This window comes from Cebus imitator, unplaced genomic scaffold (assembly GCF_001604975.1).
Source record: "Cebus imitator isolate Cc_AM_T3 unplaced genomic scaffold, Cebus_imitator-1.0 Scaffold85, whole genome shotgun sequence".
NCBI classification, from domain to species: domain Eukaryota; kingdom Metazoa; phylum Chordata; class Mammalia; order Primates; family Cebidae; genus Cebus; species Cebus imitator.
The window spans coordinates 3,535,438-3,562,374 of NW_016107400.1; the positions used below are offsets into that span (position 1 = coordinate 3,535,438).

The 26,937-nt window shown below is 45.0% G+C and overlaps 1 protein-coding gene across 2 annotated transcripts; it reads right to left on the minus strand.

The window, feature by feature from the left end:
* Nucleotides 1-4,445: 4,445 nt before the first annotated feature.
* GP2 (glycoprotein 2) lies at nt 4,446-22,331 on the minus strand. Of its 2 annotated transcripts, none has more exons than XM_017534307.2 (11): nt 22,177-22,331; nt 21,034-21,163; nt 18,506-18,928; nt 17,549-17,659; nt 15,007-15,218; nt 14,366-14,514; nt 12,921-13,166; nt 11,964-12,126; nt 10,490-10,574; nt 9,199-9,243; nt 4,446-5,876 (listed from the first exon to the last, which is right to left on the minus strand). In XM_017534307.2, the coding sequence occupies exons 1-11, from the start codon at nt 22,216-22,218 to the stop codon at nt 5,818-5,820; spliced, it is 1,665 nt and encodes a 554-aa protein (XP_017389796.1). In that variant the 5' UTR covers nt 22,219-22,331; the 3' UTR covers nt 4,446-5,817. The 2 variants fall into 2 exon arrangements, with proteins under 2 accessions (XP_017389796.1, XP_037596477.1); XM_037740549.1 differs by having other exon boundaries at nt 4,446-4,874; nt 22,177-22,218.
* Nucleotides 22,332-26,937: the final 4,606 nt, after the last annotated feature.

The following is a 26,937-nucleotide window of genomic DNA, read 5'->3' on the forward strand; positions in this document are numbered from 1 at the left end:
TAGAGACGGGGTTTCACCATGTTGACCAGGATGGTCTCGATCTCTTGACCTCATGATCCACCCGCCTCGGCCTCCCAAAGTGCTGGGATTACAGGCTTGAGCCACTGCGACCGGCCCCAGCCCTCCTTAAATGCAAAAGAGAGATGGCAACAATGAACCATTCAAACTTCCAACCAATATCCCCTGAAGCCACAGAAGATGAGACCTAAGGGAAAAAGAAATCCACCCTCCTTAACATCAGCTAACAGCAAGGGAGTGAATGTCTGGTACAGACCCCAGAATTCCTATTTCACATTCTGATTTGGCACTTTCATCATAATTATTCAAGTGGGAAAATCTCCTCTACTTTTTCTGTGAAGCTGTTTCTTCTCCTTCTGGACCATAATGGCATGATGATTGAGGAAGTAAAAGGATAAAGAAGAAAGGATGCAGGCTGTTTCTTCATATATTCGATCATTAATGTTTGAATATGGTGAGGTCCTTGTCCTCAAGGGACTAATAGTCTGGGATGAAGGGTGCAGGTGGGACAGATGTAAAAACAGAATTTCAGATGCAGATGCTACATGTGATTATGAAAGTCTGCAGAGGGCCAGGTGCGGTGGCTCATGCCTGTAATCCCAGCACTTTGGGAGGCTGAGGTGGGCAGATCACAAAGTCAGGAGTTCGAGACCAGCCTATTCAACATGGTGAAACCCCGTCTGTATTAAAAATACAAAAATTAGCCAGGCATGGTGGCAGGCGCCTGTAATCCCAGCTACTCAGGAGGCTGAGGCAGGAGAGTCCTGGGAAGCGGAGTTTGCAGCAGGCCTAGAACGTGCCATTGTACTCTAGCCTGGGGCAACAAGAGCAAAACTCCATCTCAAAAAACAAAAACAAAAAGTTTATAGAGAAGAGGTCATAAAGTAGGGTAGTAGTTTTTTTAAATACGTATCTTCCTTTTTCTCTCATCATGCTCAAACTTTTCTCTACTTTCTTGAAAAAACTGGAATGTATTTATTAAACTGTGTTGACATTCTGCTGATTCTGTCATTTGTCATTTCTGGTTGATTACTGATTGATTTGTCCACTCTACACTGAACAGGGGAATCCAGGAAGCCTTCACAGGAGAAATAACCCTAGTGAAAGAAAGGGCCTTTCAGGCAGCGAAAACAGCACACAAAAATAGGGTAGAGTGCAATAGAATAGCTCACGGAGCCTGAGAAATTCCGTGACACTGGAACCTGGATTATGAAGGGGATATGTTTAAGGGCTAAGGCTGGAGAGACTGGTGATGGCTCAGAAGGTGGAGAACATGATCTGTCAGCTAAGCAGTCAGAACTCATCCTATAGAAAGTAAAGAGCCTCTGGAGGGATCTAAAGGAGAAAGTGACTTGTTTTAAATGGCCACCATTTAAAACAAAGTAGAGAATGGATTGAGAGAGGTGAGACTGGAGAAAGGCCACTTAAGAAGCTATTAGTGAGTGATGACAGCAGCTTGGAAAAGATCAGATTCAATGGGGTTGAAGAAAAGTGGATAGATTTGATAGAGCTTTAGAAGGGAGAATCTAATATGATAAGGAAGGTGATTTCTGGCTCTTCACAGGAAGAAGAGGCTGGAAGAGAGGAAGCAGGTGAGGAGAGATTATAAAATGAGTTAGGATGGGTGGGGTTTATCCTCTGAGGTTCCCATGCCAAATTTCCTTCCGGTGACCAGTTTTACCTTTCTCCCTGACCCCTTCATCCCCACCTGGTCATAAAGGATAGATATGCCACTTGTCTTTGCTGGACCTCAATTTCCATCCATGAAATGAAGGGACTGGGATTGAACCCCTGCCTCTTCTCCCAGGCTGAGCGGAGCTCTCCCTTCTCTGAGTCTTGCAATGTCTGTCTCAGTCTCACACTACTAAGCCTTTGCTGCCTGGCATCCCCATGCTCTTTCCCCAAGAAGAGTTGAAGTTCTTGGAGGGCAGGGCACCTTAAGCCACTTGGCATCCTTCACCAGCTGCTTGCAAGGGCTTCTTCAGGCCTGAGAGGCCAGTCTCCCTGGGTATAGAAGACTAGTTTTCAGGTTGCTTCTTGCTATCCCCAACGTCCTTATTCTCCAGAACTTTCAGATGCTGGGTCCCAGGCCCATTTCACTGAGCTCTCTGCAGCTGGAATTTATCTTGCCCTAGCGCCCAGTGGAACAGCACTGGGGGTGCAGGGATATGCAAGCTGATGGGAGAGAAACATGGCAGGAGTCCCAGGTCTTGGAGAGTTGGATCCAGATCCTGTGTCTTGTAGAAATGTGTGTGTGTTCATGTATATATACGTATGCATGCATGTGCAGACATATATGTGTGTGCATGAGTATTGGATGGAAGTGTCTCTGGTTTTTTTCTGTATGAAGTTATATGTAAAGTTTCATGTATGTATGTGCATCTAAACCATGATGCATGAGCCAGTGTACACATGTCAACATCTATATGCCCAGGGGTATTAATGCCTGTGTATATGTGAGGGCCTTTGCTGGCAAATGCATGCATCTGTCCACATACCTGTTGGCAAGTGGGTGCATATATGTTATACATATATACATACATATATACATATGTGTGTATATGAGTGCTGCACTGCGTGTGTGTGTTTATGTGTGTGTGTACATTCACTGTTGTATATAAATGGAGGCAGAATACAGTGTCTAGTTAAGAGGATTTGCTTCAAAGTCTGGCTATCCATGTTCAAGCTCTGAAATCAGCATTTAGAAGCTATAGGCCTGGCTTGGCATGGTGGCTCACACCTATAATCCCAGCATTTTGGGAGGATAAGACAGGTGGATCACGAGGTCAGTAGTTCAATACCATCCTAGCCAACATGGTGCAACCCCATCTCTACTAAAACAATACAAAAAATTAGCCGGGTGTGGTGTGGCCCATAGTCCCAGCTATGTGGGAGGCTGAGGCAGGGGAATCGCTTTAACTCAGGAGGTGGAGATTGCAGTGAGCTGAGATTGTGCCACTGCACTTTAGCCTGGTGATAGAGTGAGACTCTGTCTAAAAAAACAAACAAACACAAAACTATAGGCCTTTGAGTAATTATCTTTTTAAAGCATTGGTTTACTCATCACTAAATTGAAGGTAACCCTTCAATGTCTAATGTGAGGGTGGAATGATATAATGCCCACAATCCACTTAAAATAATGCCTTCTACATAGGGGGTGTTAAAAATATTGGTTGTTATAAAGTACTTCATGGCAAAAAATAGGTAAGTGGCTGGCTTGAGGATCTCTGAGGCTTTCTGCATGTGCATCTGTGCCTCTGGGCACATGAGGTTGATGTGTGTGTCTGTTGGAATGTGTGTGTTGGTATGGACAGACTCCTCTGGGTATACAGGCCTGTGCTTGGGGGCGAGTGAGCCTGTGTGTTGTGGTTTGCTTGTGAGTGTCTCTGTGTGCATTTGTGTTCTGCCAGGATTGTGAACCTTCCAAGGGAAGGGATTGCGTCTAATTAATTAGTGTACCCAGGCCCCGGGACCTGGGATATGCTAAGCAAATTTGTGTTGACGGAATGAATGAAATGGACTGGACATTCAGAGATTGTTATTCAGACAACATGACCATTTGTGAAGAACAGGAAGGTGTAACTAGCTAGCTAGATGATAATTGAGTAAGTACGTACATAGATGATAGGTAGATAGTAGGTAGATGGTAGACAGATAGAAGAGAGATAGATAGATAGGTAGATAGATAGGTAGGTAGATAGATAGATAGATGATAGGTAGACAGCCAGACAGATAGCTAGGATTGGCTCTAAATGGAATCCTAAGTACTTTATCCTGGAAGTTATATTAAAGTTCATATGTCTCAGGGAGCTTCAAAACTTTGGCTCTGGCAGCACTGCGAGTTATTATGGAGTTGATTTGAGGGCCTGCAGAGAAAGAAATTACAGAATGGGAGAGCTAAGCCCTCCATCTGACATCAACAAGAATCAATTTGCTTTTAATCTCTCCATATTGGATGTTCATGTTAAATTGTATTTAAAGTTCCGCTACTACAAATGTTTGAAAATCTTGTTACAGACCAACCTCTTTTATTTTAGAGAAGGGAACTGCTGAGCCTTAGAGAGGGGAAAAGCTTAGAACCTGACCTCTCTTTCAGGCCTAGTTCTACCATGCCACCTGCCTTGGGATGTAGTAAGTATGACTCCTCTAACTCACTGGGAAACAGAAGCCAATTCCTCTCAAGAACCCCTCTTTTAGAGAAGCCACTATCATAGTGGCCTTTGGGATGTCTGTCCAAGAAACAACCCCATTTGTGTGAGACCTTCTTCATCAGGTCAGCCCCTTTGGCTGTGTGTTAGATGGTCCCAGTCCCTTGGCCCAGACTTTTGGACCCTGACCCAAGCAGCAAAATCAAATTCCCTGATGCAATTTGGAGGGGGGACAGCAGAATGTTAATCAGTCTCTGTTAGTCCCTGAATTAGGAAGTGATGTGAAGCTGGAATGTCCATATTTAATCAAGGGATAAGTGAACAGGAAAAGCTAGCTTCAGAGACAGAAAAGGAAAACAAAGGAGAAGCAAAGATATGCAGTCATAAAAAGCCATGTGACTTCCAGAAGAGGGACTAAAGGAAAGACAAACTTTGGTTTCTTTTGGCTTGCCAGGCCTCACTCCTAGAGTTTGTGCAGCATTTATGTATCTCTTGCACTTGAACTTTGTGCTCCTATGTCCTTATAATTAACTCCCCTTTGGCCTGAGAAATTATAGTGGGTTCCTGTTTCCTGCAACCACAACATCTCTGAACAACGCAGCACATTGAAACATATCCTCCAAGCAGATACACAGGCTTGGTGCCTGCTGGTCCACCTTGGCTCCTGATGTGTCCCCTGAGGTCAGCTTTGCGAGGCCTTATCTGTAGCTGTGGGAAGGGCATAAGTCAGGGTACACATGTCGGTATCTATATGCCATGAGTATTAATGCCTGTGTATGTATGATGCCCTATTTGTTGCATCTTTGTGGAGTGCTTTGAAATACTCATTAAAGGTCTCCAGAAAGGGACTTCACCAATCTCCGAGGCTTTGCAGTTACATTTCCATAGCAGGACTGGTGCATTACTTCTGTTGGGACTCCCTGCTTAATCCTTCCGAGCAAGCACAGCACTGTTTACAGCAAGAGGTGTTCCCTTGGGTGATGGAGTTTCTGCATCAAAGTCAAGTTCATTCCTCCAGCATCCAGGTCCCAAGGATGTTTGCATGGTTCTCTAAGTCACAGCATGTCTCCAGCTTGGCGGGGGGTAGGGGAGGGATGGGGACTAGTTTTTCCTGGAGCAGAGCCTCCTAAAGTGGCCCTTAGAGATGTTCCTATGGCGATTTTTGGGAAACCATGATAGAAACTCATCAGAGGAAGCAGAGTGAAAGCAAGGGTCAGTCTTCAATTCATGAGCAGTCAGAACAGTAGATGTTTAGAAAGGAGTCATGGCTGGTGCCTCTTCTGCATGCTTGTCCCATACCCCAGTGACAGGATACCTCTTCCCTGGAGCTAAAAACATGTGCCACACTTCCAGTAAAGGCTGGAGCCACAGAGGGCACCTAGCAAGCTTGCTTTCAAGGTCTCATTAACAAATGAGAAGGGCAGCCCAGGACAGAATGACAGGAACCCCACTATGAGAAAAAGAGAAACACAAAGGCATTTTTAAAGAGCTTTAAAGAAGGTGAAAACTCTTCCCTTTCCCTAAACCTAGCCTAGCCTTGAGTCTGTTAATACCAAGACTGTGTGAATTGGAATGGGAACCAGAAGTGCTGAAGGGAGCCATTGCCAGAGGGAAGAACACAGACTTCAAGGCCAGGTGCTCAGGGGAGCTCTCAGAGCAGCCAAGCCAGGAGAACAGTCAGGAGGACCATGGGCCATGCTACCAGGAATCCTGAAATACAAAAGAGATGACTGTCAAGCGTTGGGCTTTGGGTGTCAGCAGCAAACACAAGGATGAGAAAGGCAAAGTATCTTTAATATCCGGCCTGGTTATAGCCTCTGGGTCTCTCATGGTAAAGGCAAAGCTATCTAATCACTGACCATTTTTTCATTTTCCTCTGGACACACAGGAATGCAATTTTTCCCAGCATCCTTTGCAAGTAGGTGGGGCCATGTGACTGAATCTGGCCAATAAAATGTACGTAGAAGTCATCTGTGCCATTTCTATGCCTGGCCCTTAAAGACTTCTATATATCCTGTTGCTCCCTCATCTACCATTTAGGGAGCAGATGCAGGGGATCCAAGATAGGACTTGCAGGGAATAGTGGAGTTGGCAGAAGTTACCAGAAAATAGTGGAAGCCTGAGCTCCTATCGACTGCATGGAGCAGAACTGCATTCCCTCCCACAGTGATTTAGTGGGAAACAATACTGTTGTGTAAAGACACAGAAGAATGGGGACTGTTTGTTACAGCAGCTAGCATTACTTATGCTGACTAATACTGAAGAGGCAGAAAGACACAGAGGTTAAAAAGCACTGCCTCTGAGGCCTGATTACTTAGCTTTGCATCTCAGCTCTACAACTAGCTGAGCAGTCCCAGAAAACTTACTAAACCTCTCTGTGCCTGTATATTGCTGTATGCCAAAGAGAAATATTAATAGTACCTGTGACTTCACTGGATTTTTGTAAGACTTAAATGAATGACTTCATATCAAGCATTGAGAACAGTGCCTGACACATGGTAAACACTACACAAATGTTGGTTTTAAAAGTTAGGCTCTAAGATCTAGTTCTGCTGGGATTTTGTCTCTTTGGCACATCACTGTATACTCAGTTTCAGTGAAGGACTTGGATCCCAGATGATGACTGCCTTGTATCAGAAGACCTAGGAGAAACCTGTGAGCCCTCCTGCCATACTACCAAAATATAAAATCTCCCCATTTCCCCAATTTCAAAGTAACTAGCTGATGTCCTAGAAGTGAGGAGAGAAATACCATAAATTTCAGACACAGTGCATGACAAAAAATTATAATTATAAAACAAGTTGATGGTCAATTAATTCAAAACATCAAAGATGATTATGGGAGATAGTAGACAATAAAAACCACAAGTGCCCTGTTGTGGTGGGTCAGCTGCCTCAACATCAGACTGATCCCCTCCTTGTCCAGAAGGGGCAAAATCTATCAGCCATTCTAGAAATTAATCAATTCGGCAAACTCTACTGGAAAACCACACTGTTCCAGGCACTGGGCTAACCAGAAGGACTGGCAGAAAGGAATGAGACTAAAGGTCCCTGACTTCAAGCTGCGTATTTTTTATCTGTTTGTTTTGTGACAGAATTTCACTCTTACTGCCCAGGCTGGAGTGCAATGGTGCAATCTTGGCTCACTACAACCTCTGCCTCCCAGTTTCAAGCGATTCTGCTGCCTCAGCCTCCCAAGTAGCTGGGATTGCAGGCATGCACCACCACGCCCAGCTAATTTTTGTATTTTTAGTAGAGATGGGGTTTCACCATGTTGGTCAGGCTGTTCTCAAACTCCCAGCCAACTTCAGCAGCCTCCCAAAGTGCTGCGATTATAGGCGTGAGCCACCGCGCCCAGCCCAAGCTGCTTTTAGAATGAACTCTAATGGAGCATGACTCTTCTTAGCATTGTCTGAAGGTTAGCACTGAGCATAGAGAGTCCATCTTGGACTTATTTGGGAAATTTAAAAACTGCTCTCTAAGTTTGGGCTTTGAGTAGGGAAAGAACCTTTTCATGTCTGGATTTATCAATATAGGTCATTTTGTGGGAAATCAAATCTTAATAGTATGTGCTTTCATTTTGTCCAAAATATATTTCTAGTATTCTATAAATATGTAAAAATGTTATGTATCTGTGTTTGTGTGTGTGTGTGTGTGTGTGTGTGTGTGTGTGTGTGTGTGTGATATTTCTTTGATCAGTCAGCTTGTTTAGCTCCAAGTCATTCATCAAAACCCCATTCAGATGCTACTACCTGTTGAAATTCTTTCAAGACCTTATCCAATACAGTTAATTTATCTTCTAGATATTCTTTCTGCACTATCTACCTGGTTGTCATTTATCGGCTCAAGTGCCTGTCTCACTTGTTGGTGTTTCCGTGCCTATGGGTCTCATTCTCCTAGCATTTTCACCTTCAACTCATTTTTCTCATTTGGCTTAAACATCACTTTCTCTGAAAGTTTTTCTGACCACTTGTCCATTCTAATAGTCATTCTTCCTTCCCACCTTGTTAAAAAAGCCATTAAACATTGCTTAGGCACATGGCCCACCCAGAATAAAGATTACATTTCCTAGCTTCCTTTGCAGCTAGGTGTGGCATGTGACTAAGCACCAGCTAATGAGATGTAAGTGGAGGTATAAGGTGCCAGCTTTCAGAATGTCGTTTGTACTCATTGGCTTCTTCCTTGTTCCCTCCTTCCTGCTGCCTGGATACAAAGATTGGATCTCTGGCTGCCATCTTGGAACATAAAGATGATGGCCATATCCCAAAGATGGTGGAGCTGTGATCTGGAAGGACCCTGGGTCTTTGATGACTTTGTAGTGCTGCCCCACTAGATTTGGGCAGCTTGCCTCTAAGCCTCCTTTATGTGTGACAGAAATGAATGTCTATACAATGAGAACACATGGACATAAGGAGGGGAATATCACACACTGGGGCCTGCCAGGGGTCAGGGGCAAGGGGAGGGAGAGCATTAGGACAAATACCTAATGCATGTGGGACTTAAAACCTAGATGATAGGTTAATAGGTGCAGCAAACCACCATGGCACATGTATACCTATGTAAAAAACCTGCACATTCTGCACATGTATCCCAGAACTTAAAGTATAATAAGTTTAAAAAAAGAAATAAAAAGTTCTTAAGTTAAAAAAAAAGAGAGATGAATGTCCATTTTACTTAAGGCATTATTACTCTTCTATCACATTACTTTCTTTTATTTCTAAAGTATCATGTTTACCTTTTATTTTCTACTTTCCACACTGGTGCATAAGCTCTATGAGGGCAGGCACCTGGGTTGTTTTGTTTGCCATCACATCTTCAGTGCCTAGAACAAGGCCTGGCACACAGTGGGCACTCAGTATATATTTCTTGTTAAAGGACTGTCTCCTCCACTAACTGTGGGCATCTCAAGAGCCACTCTTAGGTCTGATTAATGTCAGTGTCCCTAGCATAGGATCTGGGCCATGAAAGGGGCAGAATTGAAAAGAGGAAGGAGAGTTGAAAGGTTGTGGGAAAGCCATGAGAAAATAATGTACCTGCAGTGCTGGGGGTTCCATTCATGACACCGGGAGACTGTGCACCTGTGAACAAGAGCAGAAGGGGAGGATTTCCTCAGTCATGCTCCACTGACTGCAGCACTGTGGCCATAACTGCTTCAAATCTTCCTAGACCTGGCCATCACAACCACTGACCATCCACACTGTGGGGGCATCTCTGACGTGGCACAGGCACGTTTCTAGACATATTGCATGCATTTTAGACTCAATCCTCCTAACAGATTTGTGAGGAAGGTATTCTCTTCCCCATTTGACAGAGGGGAAGACGGGAGCTTAGTGATGTTAACGGACTTGCCAAGTTGACCTTGCCAGTCAGTAGCAGAGCTGAGATTCAAAACCCAGTATGTTTGATTCAAAAATGGAAGTTCTTAACCTCCACCAAGTTACCCTGTGATGCCACTTGAGGCTTCATGTTGAGAGTTTAGTAAAATGGTAGGACAACCTCAGGACAGAGCCTTCTTCATGAGACAGCCTCCATTTGCTCTGGAGAATAAAAATGGTGGTAATGTTTACCTCCCTTGCCTGCTATGAGCATTCAAGGTGATCACGCATGTAAAGGCATTTGACAATGTGCCAGGCATAAAGAAAGTATTATTATTACTACTATTAAGATACTGCATCTTAATTTCTTTAGGGGAAAAAAAGGGCTTTCATTCTTTCACTTCTCCCTCCTGGTGGAAATAAAAACACTACGTAAACACTACTGCAAACTCATGAGTAGGATGGATGAAAATTTGAGGAGCCATTGGAAAGCCTCCCCATATCATACTCCAGGATACCGTAAATGAATTTTGGAGAACACAGTCATTCACCAGAAAACAAAGTTGCATTTAAACCAGATTTAGGACTTACACTTCACCCATAAGGAACTGAGTTATGGGGACATGGAAGGAGATAGAATAAGGAAAAGGCCACATGTTTTGGAATCAGACTGAGCTGGGTTCAATCCTAACTCTAGCCACTCATGAGTAGGGGGATCTTGGGTGGGTCACTTAATGTCTCTGAGCCTTAGTTTCTCACCTGTAAAATGGATGCAGGCATGGGAGGATTAAGTGAATTGACGGATGCAAGAACTTAGTCTGGGCTCTAAGCACACAGGAGGTCCAAATGGCTATATTGTTATTATTAATCTGAATGAATAGGTTTTTTAGTAAGGGTCAGATTGAGGAGGTAGAAAAGTCCTGAGGAGTTGGGCGCATGACCTCAGGCCTCTGTGGTTAACTGTCAACACTCAGCCAGCTGGTCTTGTCACTGGGATTTGGCCACTTACCTCTCCGAGTGATGGGTCCCAAATCTAGAACCCGGGCTAAGTCTATGGCCAGTACGTCACTGCGGACTTGACTTCTTGAGCAAGACTGTGGGGATGATGAACTCTTATTAATCAAAATGTAAATGCCTGGATTCTATCTAGAGTGGTCCTGCAATGGACAGCTCTGGACCAAGAACTGGGTCCAGAACTGGTTCATGCTATGGCCCTAATTCTGATACTGTGGCTATCTCGATCTAGAAAATTATTACTGTCATCTCAAACAAATCTGGCTTTGAATCTCATCAAGTGGAGACTTTCTTTTAGCTACATAATTTGGGGCCAATGACTTTGCCACTCTACAATAACTAAATAATACCTACCTGGTTGTGAAGGTGAAAATGAGATGTGCCTGCAACATGTGGGCACAAGGTAAGTACTTGGAAAATGCCAACTATTCACAGGCAATGCCAAATGCAGGCAAGAGCAGGGGCACTGGAGTCACCTCTTGGCTGGGGCACATCCTGGCTCTGATATTTTCTAACTGTGTGTGGCTCTGTGGGCAAACACTTCTCTGAACCTCACAGTGGGGTAGATAAAATAATCTACTTAAAGGGTTGTTCTGAGAGTTAAATTAGAAAAGGTATGCAAAAGTTTTAGCATGATGCTTGACAAAGAGCAAGCACTAAAAAAGTAATCTATGATTATAATCATTTAAAACATGCCAGGCCGGGTGTGGTGGCTCACGGCTGTAATCCTAGCACTTTGTGAGGCCGAGGCGGGTGGATCACAAGGTCAGGAGACCAAGGCCATCCTGGCCAACATGGTGAAACCTCGTCTCTACTAAAAATACAAAAATTAACTGGGCGTGGTGGCATGCACCTGTAGTCCCAGCTATTTGGGAGGCTGAGGCAGGAGAACCGCTTTAACCAGGGAGGCGGAGGCAAGATAGCGCCACTACACTCCAGCCTGGTAACAGAGCAAGACTGTCTCAAAACACACACACACAGACATACATACACACACACACGCACACGCACGCACGCACACATGCCAGTGGAAATTAGTAGACAGATTTCCTTATCAAATCTGCCTTCTGGAAACACAAAAATTGCTTAGAAATGGGCCTTTAGGAGACCTAGAGTCTATCTGTTCATCTTTTGTTTTTCCTTCCCTCCCATCCATACACCTGCCCATCTCTTTCCATCTCTTCATCCTGCTTTCTTCCTTCTTTTCTTCCTCTTCCCTCCTTTCCTTCTCCATCCCTCCTGTATTCCTTTCTCCCTCTCTTTTTTTCCCTCTCCCTTCCCTTTCTGATTCCCCTTCCCTCCCCTCCCTTCCCCTCCCCTCCCTTCCTCTCCCCTCCCCTCCCTTCCTTTCCTTTCCCCTTCTTCCCATCCACCCTCCATTTATAATCCCAATAAATATATATGGAGAGCCTATCAGGTACAAGGCTCCATGCCAGCCTCTGAAGAGTTCATTCCAAAGAGACACTCACAGGCTGGCATTGTTCATGAAGAGAATCACAGAGATGAATCTCACAATGCAGGAAAACTAGGTCATAATGTCCAGCAAACATGAACATCTGAACTGAGAACCGGCTTTCGGAGGACCTCCCATTCTCCTCCACGTGGATGGTGGAATCACGTTGATTTGGGCAGCTGGGAGGGTGACAGGGCAAAGGTGTGACTACTAAAAACAGCAGTGGAGAAAATTAAAGAGCCCTCAGACCTCCTCCGTCATGACAACATGGACTTCTTCTATTCCTCTGTTTGCTCCAAGATGTTATCCATAAGCTCACATGGCTTAAATTATTTGGGAGCACAGTCTCTGGAGTGAAACAGACTGGTCTTGTATTCTAGCCCAACCCACATTCTAGCTAAGTGATTATGGGCAAGTTCCTCATCCTTGCTGAACTTTACTTTTCTTATCTGTAAAGTGGAGACAGTAATATCCACTTTATGAGACTGATGTGAGCGTTTAATCAGATAATCCACATATATTGTTTGGCACATAGCTAATCTCAATGACAAATACAGCCAGGATTATTACTATGATTTAAATCATGATCTATAGAAATGCATTTCCCTTGTTTTTGTCAGCAGTGTTCAATAACACTCCATCCCACAACATTTATTGTTTTGTTTTAATATTGACCAGTGTTCACTTCTGGGTAATAATCCATCACTACCACATTGATCCCCTAGTTCTGAACAATTAGCCTGTTGCCAAGGTTATCAAGAACATTGAAACGGAAAATATTGACATTTCTTTACCCTACCTACCTATTTGGTATTAATCCTTTAGGTTAAAATCTCAGGAGTGATATTTCTGGGTCAAAGAGTATGGTTATGATATGTAATACAACTTACACATCTGCCAGGGAATGGATGAGATGAACATTTTCCTATAAACGTTAGTAAGGCCAAATGGTAATTCCAGAATCGCTCGTTACCTGTTTCTAATGATGAAATACTTCACAGGGTCAGCTCTGTCTTCAGTGGGGGTGGCATAGCAGTTCCTCAACACCAGGTTAAACCGGGAGGTGTCCCCTTGCTCCAAGATGGCACCCACATAGAGCATGGACTCAACAGACAGCTCAGCTGCAACCCCTTCATAAGGATTCGTGTAGTTTTGGTCTTGGAAGAGGGCCATCCTGACAGTGAACTCTCCATCTCCGCCCACACTGAGGTTCAAGGAACTGAGAAAAGGAAAGCCACAAGAGTGGGAACCTCAGAGAGAACAACATAAATCAAGCCCTGCACTTACTTAACACGCTTACGAAGGCAACAGCACACATCCTGGATCGTTAAGTGAACTACTGGATCATTCATTTAAACTAGGCATTTATTAGCTTCCAGGCACTCAACTTGGCAGACACGTCTGCCTTCAGGATTTCCACCGATCCTCCCTGCACGAGAGGTTACACCTATCTCCCTCACTGAAGGAATAACTGAGTGTATACCTCCATCTTCTCACTTGGAGACTGGGGCTCAGAACCAGTTCTGTGTGTTCACATTTTTTAGCGGTAGATCTCTTCCCTCCACCCCACAGTCTTTAGTGAAACACCAGTTTTAACAAGATAAATGGCTTTCATTTTAATTTTTTATGAACCAGGATCCCCAGAACCATACCATCTGCAAGCCACTGAATTAGAAAATTTCTAATCCTTCTGATCCTGTTGCTTTGTGAGCCCAGGGGGCAATAAGGAATGAGATGGGCACTCTGGATTTTTTGACACCACAGAAAGTCCCCTGGCAAGTCTAGGAATGCTAAAGAACTGGTTCAACAGGGCCCCATTTCTGGAACAGAAACACAACAAAACAGACAAAAGCCCCTGCTCACATAGAATTCTCCCAAACTGCTATATGATGCCATTTCTGCTGGGGACAGGGGTGCTGCTTATCCATTAAAAGCTGGTCTCTGCTTAAATCTCATGTTTGCAGGGAAGCTGTCCTGTCTCCACTAAACCCACTACCAACAGGGATCTGGGACCCCTTTCCCTGCTCCCAAAGCACCCCACGTTTCTCCTACATTACATCCATCTTTCTTGTAAATAATTATTGATTTAATTAGTTGTTTAATACTTTTGTTCCTCAAGGTGAATGAACTTGCCTTGTGTTTTTGTTTTCTAGCACATTTAGTACGCACCGTTTCATGTTATTGAATTGCATAGTTACACTAATCTCTAATATTCACAGAATAATCTACGTCTGCCTTGCTCATGCTGAACATCTTTAATATACAATCAGTGAATGCTTGTGGAACGAATGATTGAATGACTGGAAGCTTCTGGAGGAGGTTGGCAGTATGGTGTGGGCATCATAGTCTGCACTTGAAGTGAGTGTGATGTGACTATTGCCAGGGTTAGGGGTCAAAGGGCAAGAGTTGATGCCATACCTTACAAGGGGCTGCAAAGCAGCTTGGAGGCTGACTTTCATGTCCAGTGGGTAGACACATTGGAAGTTGATGTTGAGGATGGTGTCTCTGATGATGAAATCATTGACCAAGGAGAGGGTGTTTTTGTAGATGACATGGGTTTGATTTCTCTTTGGCATAAAAACAAAACCACACAGATCTTTATGTATATGTGTGTGTAGGTGTATCTCAAATCCAGATCTGATTTCCAGAGTCAATGTGCTCAACCATGCAGCCACCCTGCCTTCTGAGCTCACGGAGGTAAAGGGATCTCTCTTTCAGTGTTATCGATACTTTATGGGAAGGGGAATGAGGACACCAGATAAAAAACTAGAACAATAAATTATTGACCCTTGGGAAGAGTCAGGAATCAACCAGCTTGCTTCTTTGTGTATCCCTCCCCCATCAGCCCTAATTAAAATCATCATAATTGTAGCTTACATTTATGAAACTCACATGTCAGACTTATACTAAGCTCTTTATGTAAACAAACGTGGGTACGCTCACATAACCCTGGGGGCCCAGGAAAGCTAAGTGGCTTGTCCAAGATCTCAGAGCTACTATGATAGGTCCCATCAGCCCAAACATACCTTCTGGCAAGCAGTGGTGTGAAAGCCACTTACCTCCAGAATGTTCCTGCAGGCACCAGCCTGAACAGGGCTGGTCAAAGATATCCAGTTTCTCTCCTCTGCCTGTATGATGCTGCTGCAGTTTGGGTCTCTCAGGTAGGCAATGACTTCCTCCCCCAAACCCACACCTTCCAGCAAACATTTGTCCAGCTTCACCTTCATCTCCCTGGCTCCGCAGTCCAGCTGAGGCTGCAAACTGTGGACTTCTACAGAGCAGAGATGAAGGCAAGTGAAATGGATACAAGTCCGGAAGCCCACTTTCCCTACTCTTTGGTAAACTCTCCATGACCCAGAAGATTATGTAGACTAGATGGTCCTTGGGATCCAGATGAAATTCATGCCTAGACTGGCAGTACGTGAGGTTGGCAAACGGTCCTCGTATTCAAGATTTCCAAGCATCCTATGTGCAGGCTTGGCTAAGGTTTTTCAGTCTAGTTCCCATTGGGGATTGGGTTATTTGTGGAGGCAGGATGGACTTGCATTCCATACTAGAATCAAAGTTAGATATATGCTACCTTGTTGAGCCAGCACATCTGACCAGGCTTAGAGCTATCATATGCATTAACACAACAGTTATTCAACACACAACTTCTTGAGTGTCTACTATCTGTCAGGCACTGGGGCTACAACACTTACCAAAACTGACAAAATTCTCACTCTTATGGAGCTGACATTTGAATAGGGGGGAAAAATAGTGTACTAATAGGAATACAGTTTCTATTACATTTATGAATGCATTGATTGAGCATATATTTACCAACCACCTTCTCTCTCTCTCTCTCTCTCTCAGACAGAGTTTTATTGTGTTGCCCAGGCTGTAGTGCAGTGGCACAATCTCAGTTCACTGCAAACTCTGCCTCCTGGATTCAAGAGATTCTCCTGCCTCAGCCTCCCAAGTAGCTGGGATTATAGGCGTGCACCACCACACCCAGCTAATTCTTGTATTTGTATAGAGACAGGGTTTTGCCATATTGGCCGGGCTTGCCTCAAACTCCTGACCTCATGCAATCTGCCCGCCTTGGCCTCCCAAAGTTCTGGGATTACAGGCATGAGCCACTTTACCAACCACCTTCTCAAGTGCTAGGTGCATTCAAAATAAAGTAAGACATGGACTCGGCCCATGAGGATTTCTTGGTCTTGTGTAAACACCAACATACCAATAGCTCATTATACTTCAATATGATAAAGATACAGACAGAAGCATGTACAGATTCCGGGGGCGCACAGAAGAAGGTCTAAGTCTCTTGATGAAGCCAGGGAAGGAATCATAGTGAGCTGAAGCTTGAAATGATGGTAGGAGTTTTGCAAGTGAGTAAAGCAAGTGAAAGCAGCCCAGGCTAAAGGAACAGCAGAGGCAAAAGCATGGAGATGGGATACAGGGGATGGTGCATTTGTGGAGCTGCAGAGTTCAGAGGTGCAGCAACCTAAAATGAGAAGGGAGTGTGGGAGATGGAGAAGGAAGAGAAAGTCAGATCACAGAGGGATGTGTTTGCCCACTGGACAGCCACCATTCTGCTGGCCACTGATGAAGATGTGAGGAAGACACGTGCTCACTCAGTCAGCTGAGGATGTCCTTGGAGCCCATCTAGGTACAGGGAGGGCATCCTCAAAGCCGAAAGTCTGACTGTGATAGGCCCGAACCCCGGAAAACCACACTGACTCTCTGGGGCCTCATCCACTCAATGTGCAGAAAGTCTTCAAGGAGATCAAGGTTGTTGGTTGTTTCCTGCCCCTCATCCCAGGCTGCTTCTGCTGAGCACATCTAAGCATCACCCTGTTCACACTGCAGCCCCACTTTCCAAATGCGTCATGCTCCTTCTTGTCCTGCTGCCTAGAACACTGTCTTCCATAGGGACGGGGCGTGTGCTCGGAGGAAGGCATGCTTGTGCCAAGAGCAAGATCAAAGGCCCTTAGAGTTCAGTGATGGAGGAAAATAATCTCAGTGGGAGACTCGTCCATCCTCCATCCAGGGCTTAGTGCTTATTTGTCTATGACATCTCTACCCATGAGCCATCTCACTCTGCTTGCTCACCTTCTGGGACAAGAAACTCATCACCTCTTGAGCCTGCCCAATTGGACTGCTCTGAATTAGTTCTCACAATAGCCCTGTATGGTGGGTATTATGATTACCTTATCCTCATTTTACAGATGAGAACATTCAGGATCAGAGACAGTAGTGACTTGTCCCCAGAAGTCTGCCCTGGTCCCTGACATGAAGACCCTGTGGCTATGAAAACATAGCTCCCACACTTTCAGAATTCTCATCTTCAGTGCCTTCATCCCTCAGGGGTCAAGCCTGCCAATGTCAGAACCATTTCATGAGGCCGTGCCCCAGCAGCTGACCTGGAAATTTGCTCCAACCCTGCTCTGCTATCGTAGCAAACCCACTGGCTTTACAGCAAGTGGATTGGAGAGCCCATTGACTTCAGGTCCAGGTCCCCGACTCGGCTTTATACCTTATCGTCACCCTCTAAAGCTCCCTCCCTCCTGCCCTACCCACTCAGGATGGTAATCATTGGCCCAGTGAGTTGCTCACCAGAGCTGTTGAGGTTCTGTCTGCAGAAACAGCTCCAGGTGCTGTTGAAGGCGAGGCACTCCTCCTCAGGGCGGCAGGCCTTATCACACTTGTCCTCCACAGTGGAGGGGTCTAGGAGATGGGCATGGAGGGAGAAGATCAGGATGCAGTGTGGGGTGGACTTGAAGCCCCCAACTCTTTCATTCCACCAGGGCACAAGAATCTTGCCAAGGCTGTGCAATACTTAGTGGAAGCATCAAGCCTCAAACTCAGATTTCCTGACTCACAGTCCAGTAGAATAAGTGAGAACCCTGAAGCTGCCACCTGAACACTTATTACAGGCAAGACTCTGTTTTAAGAACAATGCATGTATTAGTCCATTCAATCAACATGAGAAAGCACAGCATGGTGGTTAAGCTCATGGATGCTGGAGCTAGAATGCCAAGTTCAAATCCCAGCTCTACCATGCTCCAGCTCTATGATATTAGGAGAGCTCCTTAATCTCTCTGTGCCCCTCATTGGGGTAATTAGGTAGCACTATCTCATGGAACTGGGGAGAAGATCAAATGAGTTAATGCATTTGAAGTACTTAGGATAGCAACAGGGACATTATGAGCATTATGTGTTAGCTGTTATTTTTGCCTTTACCCACTTTTATTCAGATCAGAACACTGAGGCTCGGGGAGGCAAATTAAACTGCCCAAATGGAGACAAAATCTGAATGAGCATGAGTTCTAGATTTTATGCTATACACATTTATAAACTGGGAGATTTCACCCGTGAATGGGAATTTCTGGCTTTACTTGAAATGTCGGAAGGTCTAGCAGCCCCTGTGTTGCGTTCTCGCTGGGCAGGAGCTGAGTAGAGGCTCCTCTGCACCCTCTCCTGTCTCCTGTTCACTTGCTCCACTCACTCTACTGAGGCTGGGGGGCATCTCATTGACTGTGTAGCTGCCTTCTCCAGGGCTCTGCTGCTTACCTGTACAGTATCTCAGATTACACTGGGGAGTGCCTTCCAACCGGTACACATGGTACCCACCAGGGCAGGCCTTCACCAGCACCTCCGTCTTCCAGAGACAGCAGTTGCCACTCCAGTGGGCACAGGCAGTGCGGTTGACAATGCCATCCCCAAAGGCAGGGTGAACACCGTTCAGCCACATGGGAGCAGCTGTCTGGCATCGGTACACAGGGACACAGGTCTCCGGCATCCTCAATCCTCCTTCCCCTACAAAGCGGTACCAGCCGCTCATGTTGTTATCACACTCCTGGGCCCTTTCTGTGTTCTCTATGCTTCGGAAGGGTTCATCCAGGAGGGTGTAGTTCTGACAGGGGTCAAAACAGCTGTCAGCTCCGCAGTCCAAGTCCAGCCCATAGGAACTGGCTGCAGCGGAGTTTCTATAACCTGGGAAAGTGACAGAGTGTAGTTGAGTTTACTGAGCAATGCCACAACCTTCAGGATTTTTTCCCCTCCATGCTCTATTTTGGCTATGCTAAGGACTCCAATGAGATAATACACACAGAATCCATTAATTAAACATCAGTTTCATCACCTTGGGGTCAGAATAATCAGTGAGGACCTTCTGTGGTATGTTACAGGCATTGAGGACATCAGGGTCACCGTCCTGCACAGCCTCCCTCCCCACCTCAGAGTAACAAAGTTTTTTCCTGTGCATCCATGTACAGCAGCCTTGTTTGACCAATATTTGTTTTTCTCATTATAAATGTAATACAGACTCACTGAAAAAGAACCTCAAACATCATTAAAATGAATAAAGCAAAATGAAAGTTGTCATAAGCCCGTCTCATACCCAGAAGTAACCATAAATTTGTTATATAGCCTTAAGATTATTCCTAGGGATGTTTAAAATATATTGCTTTCTTAAAAATAAAGATAAGTTTAATTCTGTGCAACGTCTTTTTTCACTTGCATTTTTTTACTTAATGGAGCATAGATGTTTTTCCACACCAGTAGCACAGTAAACACACGACAATTCCCAATCTTGGCACTATCGACATTTTGGCTGGGTCATTCTTTATTGGAGGAGCCATCCTGTGCCTTGTAGAGTGTTTGGGAGTATCCTTGGCCTCTGCCTACCAGATCCCAGCAGCATGCCCCAAAGTGGTCTCCAGTCATTGCCAAATGTCCCCTGGGAGGTATTACCCCCAAGTAAGAACCACTGATCTAATAAGACCATGTTTGACTGTTGATCTACCATTTTTAAAAACAGTTTTAGACACTTTGACATATGAAGAGAAGAGAAGTGAAGGAGGAAGACCACAGGCTGGTCAGGCTGAGTTTAAATCCAATTCCACACCTGCTGGCTGGATGACCTTGGCAGGTGACTTAAGTCCCCTGAGACTCATTGGCAAAACCACACCTGTGAACCAGTGGTTCTCAAACTTTATCTGTTCCTATGCCTTGGGTCCTGTTGCCATACATGTGTTTGCCTGTCCTATTATCGACTTAAAATATTTCTTTCAATGATTCTTCTTCAAGAATTAGTTTTGTCTTAAAGAATAACATCTGTGATAACATACATATAGTGTACTAGTCATATTTTTTAGATATGCATAAAAATAAACATACAGCAATTAAAAACTGGTTAAGAGTTTGCCAGGCACCCCCAGGATCATCTTGGGATATATACGCCCCATTTGGGGAAAGAAAGCCTTAAACAATTGTTAGAGGATTAAATGAGATAATACGTATAAAATGCCAAGCACAGCACCAGGGTCAAAGCTAATTCTCTTTTCTAGTTCTGATTTGCTGAATGCTGTGGATGCGTGAAGAAGGATCTAAGTGCACACACAAGATCATGTGCTTATAATACATTAAAGGGGCTTTCTGGAAAAAGAGATTTTCAAGCTTTGCACATGCTTATAATACACATTATAAGGGCCTTTCTGAAAAAGAGATTTTCAATCTTTGCTCATGCATTTACTTATTTTAAAACAAGCAATTACTGCATTTGTTATTCTTAGATTATTTCTTGCACACCCTGTATTTTTCCACTGGAAGCCCCCAATGAGCTCAGTTCCCTCACCCACCCTCCTCCACAGGGCTGAAATTTGCACTCTAATTCTAAACCTGAGATTCCTTTCTGCAAGTATCTGAATTGCCCAATTCATAGATCTTTGGAAAACACCAAAGAGATCACTTAATCTAGTCCTTTCAGGAAAAGGAGAAGGCACTTGCCAGTACAAGGTGACCGGGTTATATATTTCTTGATCTTCTTTAATTTGAGCTCTCTGATCTCCCAAAGATATGGGCGTAAGAAGTCATGTTAACTGGCTCCCACTGTCCTTTCAGGAGAATTTCTGATTAGGGTCTTTGAGAGATTGTAACTTGATTTCCATTTTTTCTCCTTATGTTTCCCTTGACTTCTAGCTCTGAGTTTTTGCTTTAGAGCTGCCAATTCCTCTTCCTTACCTGAGCCACCTTCTCTGCCCTTCTATCCTCACTCCGCTCGACAGCTGAGACGCCAGGTGAGCAGAATACTTACTTACCTTGCTGCACCGCAGATGACTGGGTCAGAATGCAGGAGACCAAGGCCAGCCACAGGAGGCCAGAGCCCACCATCCTTTCCATAAGGTGAGGCATGCAGGTCACTCTGCTGTATGCAGACTTCCCATGCAGCTATGGGAAAGGAAAGATCCAGGTAACATCAGGGCATAGGGCTATGTTCTCAGAAACAGAACTGTTGACTTCCTTCATGAAGAGCTGCATTGTTTCAAAGTAGGTGTGACTTGTGGACAGATGAAGTGAGATAATGGAAGTAGGAGACTTGCCAGGGGGATGAAGTTGACAGTAAGCAAACCAAAGGCAAGCTTAGAGCTGGTTGGTACTCCAGAATGTCCTAGAAGGGTCTCAGGATGGCCCCTGCTCAGGTGGAGGTAGAGGCTCTCTGGAGATTGGATAGAGAAAGAGGGATACGGTGACTGTGAATACCCGCACACAAAAGTAATGGCTGCCCTTTCTTAGTTTTATGCACTGGTGCTGCTAAGAGCCCCCGAAACGTCCTCTATGCATGCAGATTTCTGTGAGTGTGAAACCATGCCAAACTGAGTCCCCTGTTCCTTGCTCCTAGCACAGAATCTGACACACAACGGGTACTCAGTAGAGGATTAAGGGATGAATAAATGAATCAGTGGGGGCTGGGGGGTTGTGAGGCAGAAAGAAAGAGCTGCAAAAAGCCTGCCAACGTTCAGATGGTATTTACTTTTCTGGGAAATCCTTTCCCTGAATGGGCAAATCTTTGGATAACTTCCTACAACCTCTGAAAGACTTCAGTGGAAAATAGAGATTTGTTTCTGGCAGGGACATAGTGAGTATGCATGAGATAGTAGGGATGAGGTGCACCCAGGACTGGTGATTCTTAGAGATGAGATCCCAAGTGGAGGCCTGGCTCCCCGGTGGGAGCATCTGGGGCAAGGGAGAGTGTGGCATCTCTAGGCCTGGTGCTTGGGAGATGACTGGAAGCATGGCTGAGTTGGACATAGAGTGGTATCTGGAGAACTTGACAATGGCCAGGGTCCATACTCCTTGCTGGGTTCTGAAAATTTCCAGAAACAAAAAACCCTAGGAAGCCCAGTGGGTCAAGATTTCCCAGGATTAGGAGAAAGCCTCCCGGGACTTAAAGCAGGACTTACCTCCAGTGAGAACAAAGCGTTCCTCCTCCTAGGGCCAACCATGGGAATGCAGCCTGCTGTGGGCTGTCTTTTTATTGCAATTTCCCACCCATGTGGCTCTCCTCAATTGGTGCACAGGTATGATCGGAGTTCTAGGTCACACACTGGGCTTGTTGAATGGAGGTGAGATAAACCATTTACGCAAAGGATGGTAAAAGAAGGGCCCTCCCCTCACAATGTAAACCCTTGAGGTGCCTCAGCATCCTGCAAATGCTTTCTACAAACAATAGTGCCGTGTGCTGAAGGCTGAACACACTGGACACAACTTTACCTCCACAATTTCTCATATTTAATCTTCATAATAAATCAATGGCACTGGTGCTATATTTATTACCAGAAACCAAACACAAATTGAAAGGAAGCTCAATGCCCAAAGGGAAGGAAAGAGAAAATCAAACAGGCACTTGTTTGCACAATGGATTTTCAATTGTACCTTGTGTTCCTAGCTAATCATCTTGGAACATTTCTGCTTTTTCCTGAAAGCCATTGAGCTTGGGGCCAGTTAGAGCAAGGAGGAAAATAAGGAAAGAAAGGGAGGGAGTGTGGATGTTTCCATAGAATTCCATTTCTTGGTCCCTAGAATCCACCCAACTCCAGATTTCCAATGCTGAGGAGTCTGGGAATGGCTAATACGGTGATGATGGATTTTGGAACGGCAAAGGACAGACAAAGGTTCCTGGACAAAAGAAGCATCAGAGTAGCCTCTGTTCTAATCCCTTTTGATATGTAGCCTGCCCTAGAGATTGGAAGGCATGAGATTGAGAAGAGGCTGTAGAGTTTCTTGGACTTTTAAACTCCAGGGTTGGACCTGGTCTTCATGCCATGGTAGAAATCATGGACTTAATAAAAGAGCCAAAGCTTTCTCAGAAAAAAAATGGCAGTCTCTTTTGTGTCACTTTGGGGCTCCTTAAGGAGCCAAGGCAACTGGAGGCAAGGGAGCAAGAGGATCTTGGCATTGGTAACACCTTCTATAAAACCTCAACCTGGAAAAAGAAAAGGTGCTACAAGCCACCTTCTCTCCTCCTAGAGCAGCTGGAGAAAAGTCTCTAAAATGTGGAACTTATGACAACTGGGGCCCACTAAATAGCCGACTGATCCATTCAATCCAGCTGGGTGCTCACCCGTCTTCCTAGTGGCCCGTCTTAACCTTCCAATTCCCCTTAAATGGTCTCTGAGGGTATCATCATCCACTCACTCTCAGCAGGTATCTTGAACCCTACTTCAAAAACAATTTAGGCCACAACACTTGGCCTCTCTCCTTCCCCTATAAACATATAAATAATGGCTTCCGTCCTCCACTCCTTCCCCTCCAACTTCTGATAGGGCGATCTTCGTCCTTTTCAAAGTCAGTTCCTCCATCCCTCTCCTGACCTCTCCATTCCAATCTGAACCATGCAGCCAAAACCTCCCTGCTAAGATAGTCTCATAGCCAAATCCACTGTGTAGTTTGTTTCTGCTCCTTTGTGATTGGATTTGCTTACTGCTTTTTCTGGGTACCTTGCATTTCCTTGACTCCACATGATAGTATTTTGGTGATTCTCCTATTTCTACTTGGAGATTTCTGCTCTGTTGCTGCAAGATCCTGTCCCTAGGAATGCTGGTTAGGTCCCATTTTTCTTGTCACTTCATGAACTCTCCCTAGGAGGTATCAAGGTATCTCATGGTTTCACACACTGTCTCCAGGCTGGTGAGTTCTGAATCTGTATTCCCAGCTTTTGCTACTCCCTTGAACTTCAGTTCCATCTACCTATTGACTGCTGGACCCCTCACTGCAGCTGAGATGCTTGAGACACCTCAAACTCAGCAAATGCAACTCTGAGCTCACTGAATTCCCCAAATCTCCTCCTCCTCATTGTATCATTGATTTTAATCAAAGGTGCCACTGCCCTCCCAATCATCTAAGCTAGAAACTTGGCCTCTTCCTTTCCAAGCTCCTTTCTTTTTCCCTCTACCCCCATTTCCAATAATCCTTTCTTCTTCATCAGCACCTCACCAATCTAAATTCAGCCCATCATTCCTTATGAAGGTAATTTTTTTTTTTTTTTTTTGAGCAAGGGTCTTACTCTGTTGCCCAGGCTACAGGGCAGTTACGTGATCACAGGCTCACTGCAGCCTTGATCTCCTGGGCTCAAATAATCCTCCCACCTTAGCCTCCCGAGTAGCTGCGACTACAGTTGTGGGCCACCACATCTGGCTAACTTTTAAATTGTTTTGTAGAGACAGCGTCTTGCTGTTCCCCAGGCTGGTCTTAAACACTTGGCTCAAATGATCTTCTTGCCTTGCCCTCCCATAGTGCCAGGATAACAGCCCTGAGCCTCTGTACCCTGTCCAGAGTGATTTTAATAGCTGCCTAATGGGTCTCTCTGCTTTCATTTTTATTCTTTTTGTTTCTGTTCTCTCCCCTGCAGCCAGAGGTCAATGTAACATCGGTTGGTTGGCATTATCTCCCATTCCCAGCACTCTATGCTCCCTGGGATCTGACCCCTATTTATAGTTCCAACCTCACCTACAACTTCTCCACCACACATTGCTTGCTCGAGGCAATCTGTGGTTGTCTGGCCTCTTCCTCATCTTCAAGCCTTTGCATTCGCTATTCCCTCAGCCTGCATCATTCTACACCCAGCTTCCTCCTATGTTATCACTTCTTCCAGGAAGTCTTTCCTAACTCCACAGGTACACCTCTTCTTTGCTCCTAGGTCTCAAAGGGCTAATTCCAATCACACTCGCCTGCCAACTTATCTGTCTACTTCTAAAAGCTGTTAAGCAATTTGTGGACAGAGGCTAGGTGTGGTGGCTCATGCCTGTAATCCCAACACTTTGGGAGGCACTTTGGGAGGCCAAGGCGGGCAGATCACTTGAGGTCAGGAGTTCAAGACCAGCCTGGGCAACATGGTGAAACCCCATCTCTACTAAAAATACAAAAATTATCTAGGTGTGATGGTGCATGCCTGTAGGCCCAGCTACTCGAGAGGCTGAGGCAGAAGAATCACTTGAACCCAGGAGGCAGAGATTACAGTGAGCCTAGATCATGCCACTGTGTTCCAGCCTGGGCAACAGAGCAAGATTCTGTCTCCAAAAAAGAAGAAAAAAAAAAAGATATTTGTGGACAGGGAGCCTGTCTCTGCAGTTCTAATCAGTGCTTAGTAAGTACTTCTTGAGTAAACACATGAGCAAATTCATCACATGCATCCCCAGACCCTCTACAGTGAGCAATTCTTCAAACTTAAGGCTGTCCAAGTGTAGGTAGTCAGTCTTAGAGGAAAGACACAAGATCCTACCTCAGGACCTTCACACCTGCTATTCTGATTGCCTGCAATGCTATTCTTCAGATATGCCCTTGGTTCATTCCTTTACTTCTTTTAGCCTCTGCTCAGCAGAGAGGCTTTCTCTGATCATTTTATATCCAATAACACCCATATTGCTCTATCCCCCATCCTTGCTTTTTCTTCCCCGTCAGAAATTGTCACCATCTATCACATTGCGCATAGTTGTTTAAATGTATCTGCCTTTTAAATATAAGCTCTCTACCAGCAAGGGCTCTGTTTTGATTATTTGCTGTTTCCATGGTACATTTAAATTGCCTGGCATTGAATTTATGCTCAAAATATCTGTTGAATACATTGAGCTGAATAATTGATAGAAAACAAGAAAGGCAACGAAAAAGAACCGAGCGACTGAAGGAGTAATTCTGATGTGCTTTCTTTCCCCTGCCAGGTCTTGTCTTTGGTCCTTGTCTCTATGGCTCTATTGATCTTGGCACAGATTTTTCCTTTATGTCCTGTTGTATCAGAGTGCAAGCACAGATGAATGTGTACGCTGTCAGTCATGGTCTGACAGTGGACAGGGGCTGGGATCAGCCCATGGTCTTCCTCCACAACTCTTATGTCAAGGTTTTCCATGCGTGTCAGTGTGATAAGAGGCCCCTTGACTTAAGACACACTGTCCTAGCAGCCCCCATTTGCCAATACACACGTGTGGCTTTCCCTGGGATCAAAGGGTTCTAATAATGTGCCAAGGAGGGCCTTGGCCTCTCGTGAAAAGCCACAGCTGGAGTCCAGGGAAGCAGCTGGTGGCAGAGCAGAGAGTTCCCATAGAAATTGGATTTCTTTTATCCAAGTGGCACAGAAGTCCAGAGACCAGAGGGGTATCTTGGTCTCCTGTAACCAGCCGCCCCATCCTGGGGGACCTCCATACCCACAAAGCATCCCCTACAAAGGGGGGTCATGGATCTGTTCTCCACTCTTGGTGTGTCTCTGGAAGTTGGTCTTCCAGGGAATCTTCTGGATTGGGAGGGAGATGTCCAATGATTGGAGGGAGTCCTGAGGATATTCAGGTACCTGACCATGACTTGCTTACTCCTTATTATCTCTAAGGACTGGGAGACTCCTATAAGCAGGGACTTACTCATCAGTGTTTAATTGTCTTATTAATCAGTGTTTCCCAGCACCTACCACAGTGCCTGGCAGATATGACATGCTCAGATAAATGTTTCTGGAAAACTGAATGAACCTTCTGAGGCCATCACTATTGTCTCCGTGAGACAGAATCAGCAGGCCCTGGTACACTATCATTTATTGTTCCTTTTTTTTTTTTATGACAGAATCTTGCTCTGTCACTCAGGCTAGGGTGCATTGGCACGATCTCAGCTCACTGCAGCCTTGACCTCTCAGGGCCAAGGGATTCTCCCACCTCAGCCTCCCAAGTAGCTGGAACTACAGGCAC

Bases quoted from the DNA above. Each gene is read 5' to 3' on its own strand.
- GP2 (XM_017534307.2), bottom strand. From the start codon at position 22,218: ATGGTTGGCCCTAGGAGGAGGAACGCTTTGTTCTCACTGGAG. The intron at 17,660-18,505 runs GTAAGCAGCAGA...CCCATCTCCTAG, and splicing joins TAATCTGAGATACTGTACAG to ACCCCTCCACTGTGGAGGAC. The intron at 10,575-11,963 runs GTGAGTGTCTCT...TCATCCCCACAG, and splicing joins TTCATGAACAATGCCAGCCT to TCTTGCTCAAGAAGTCAAGT.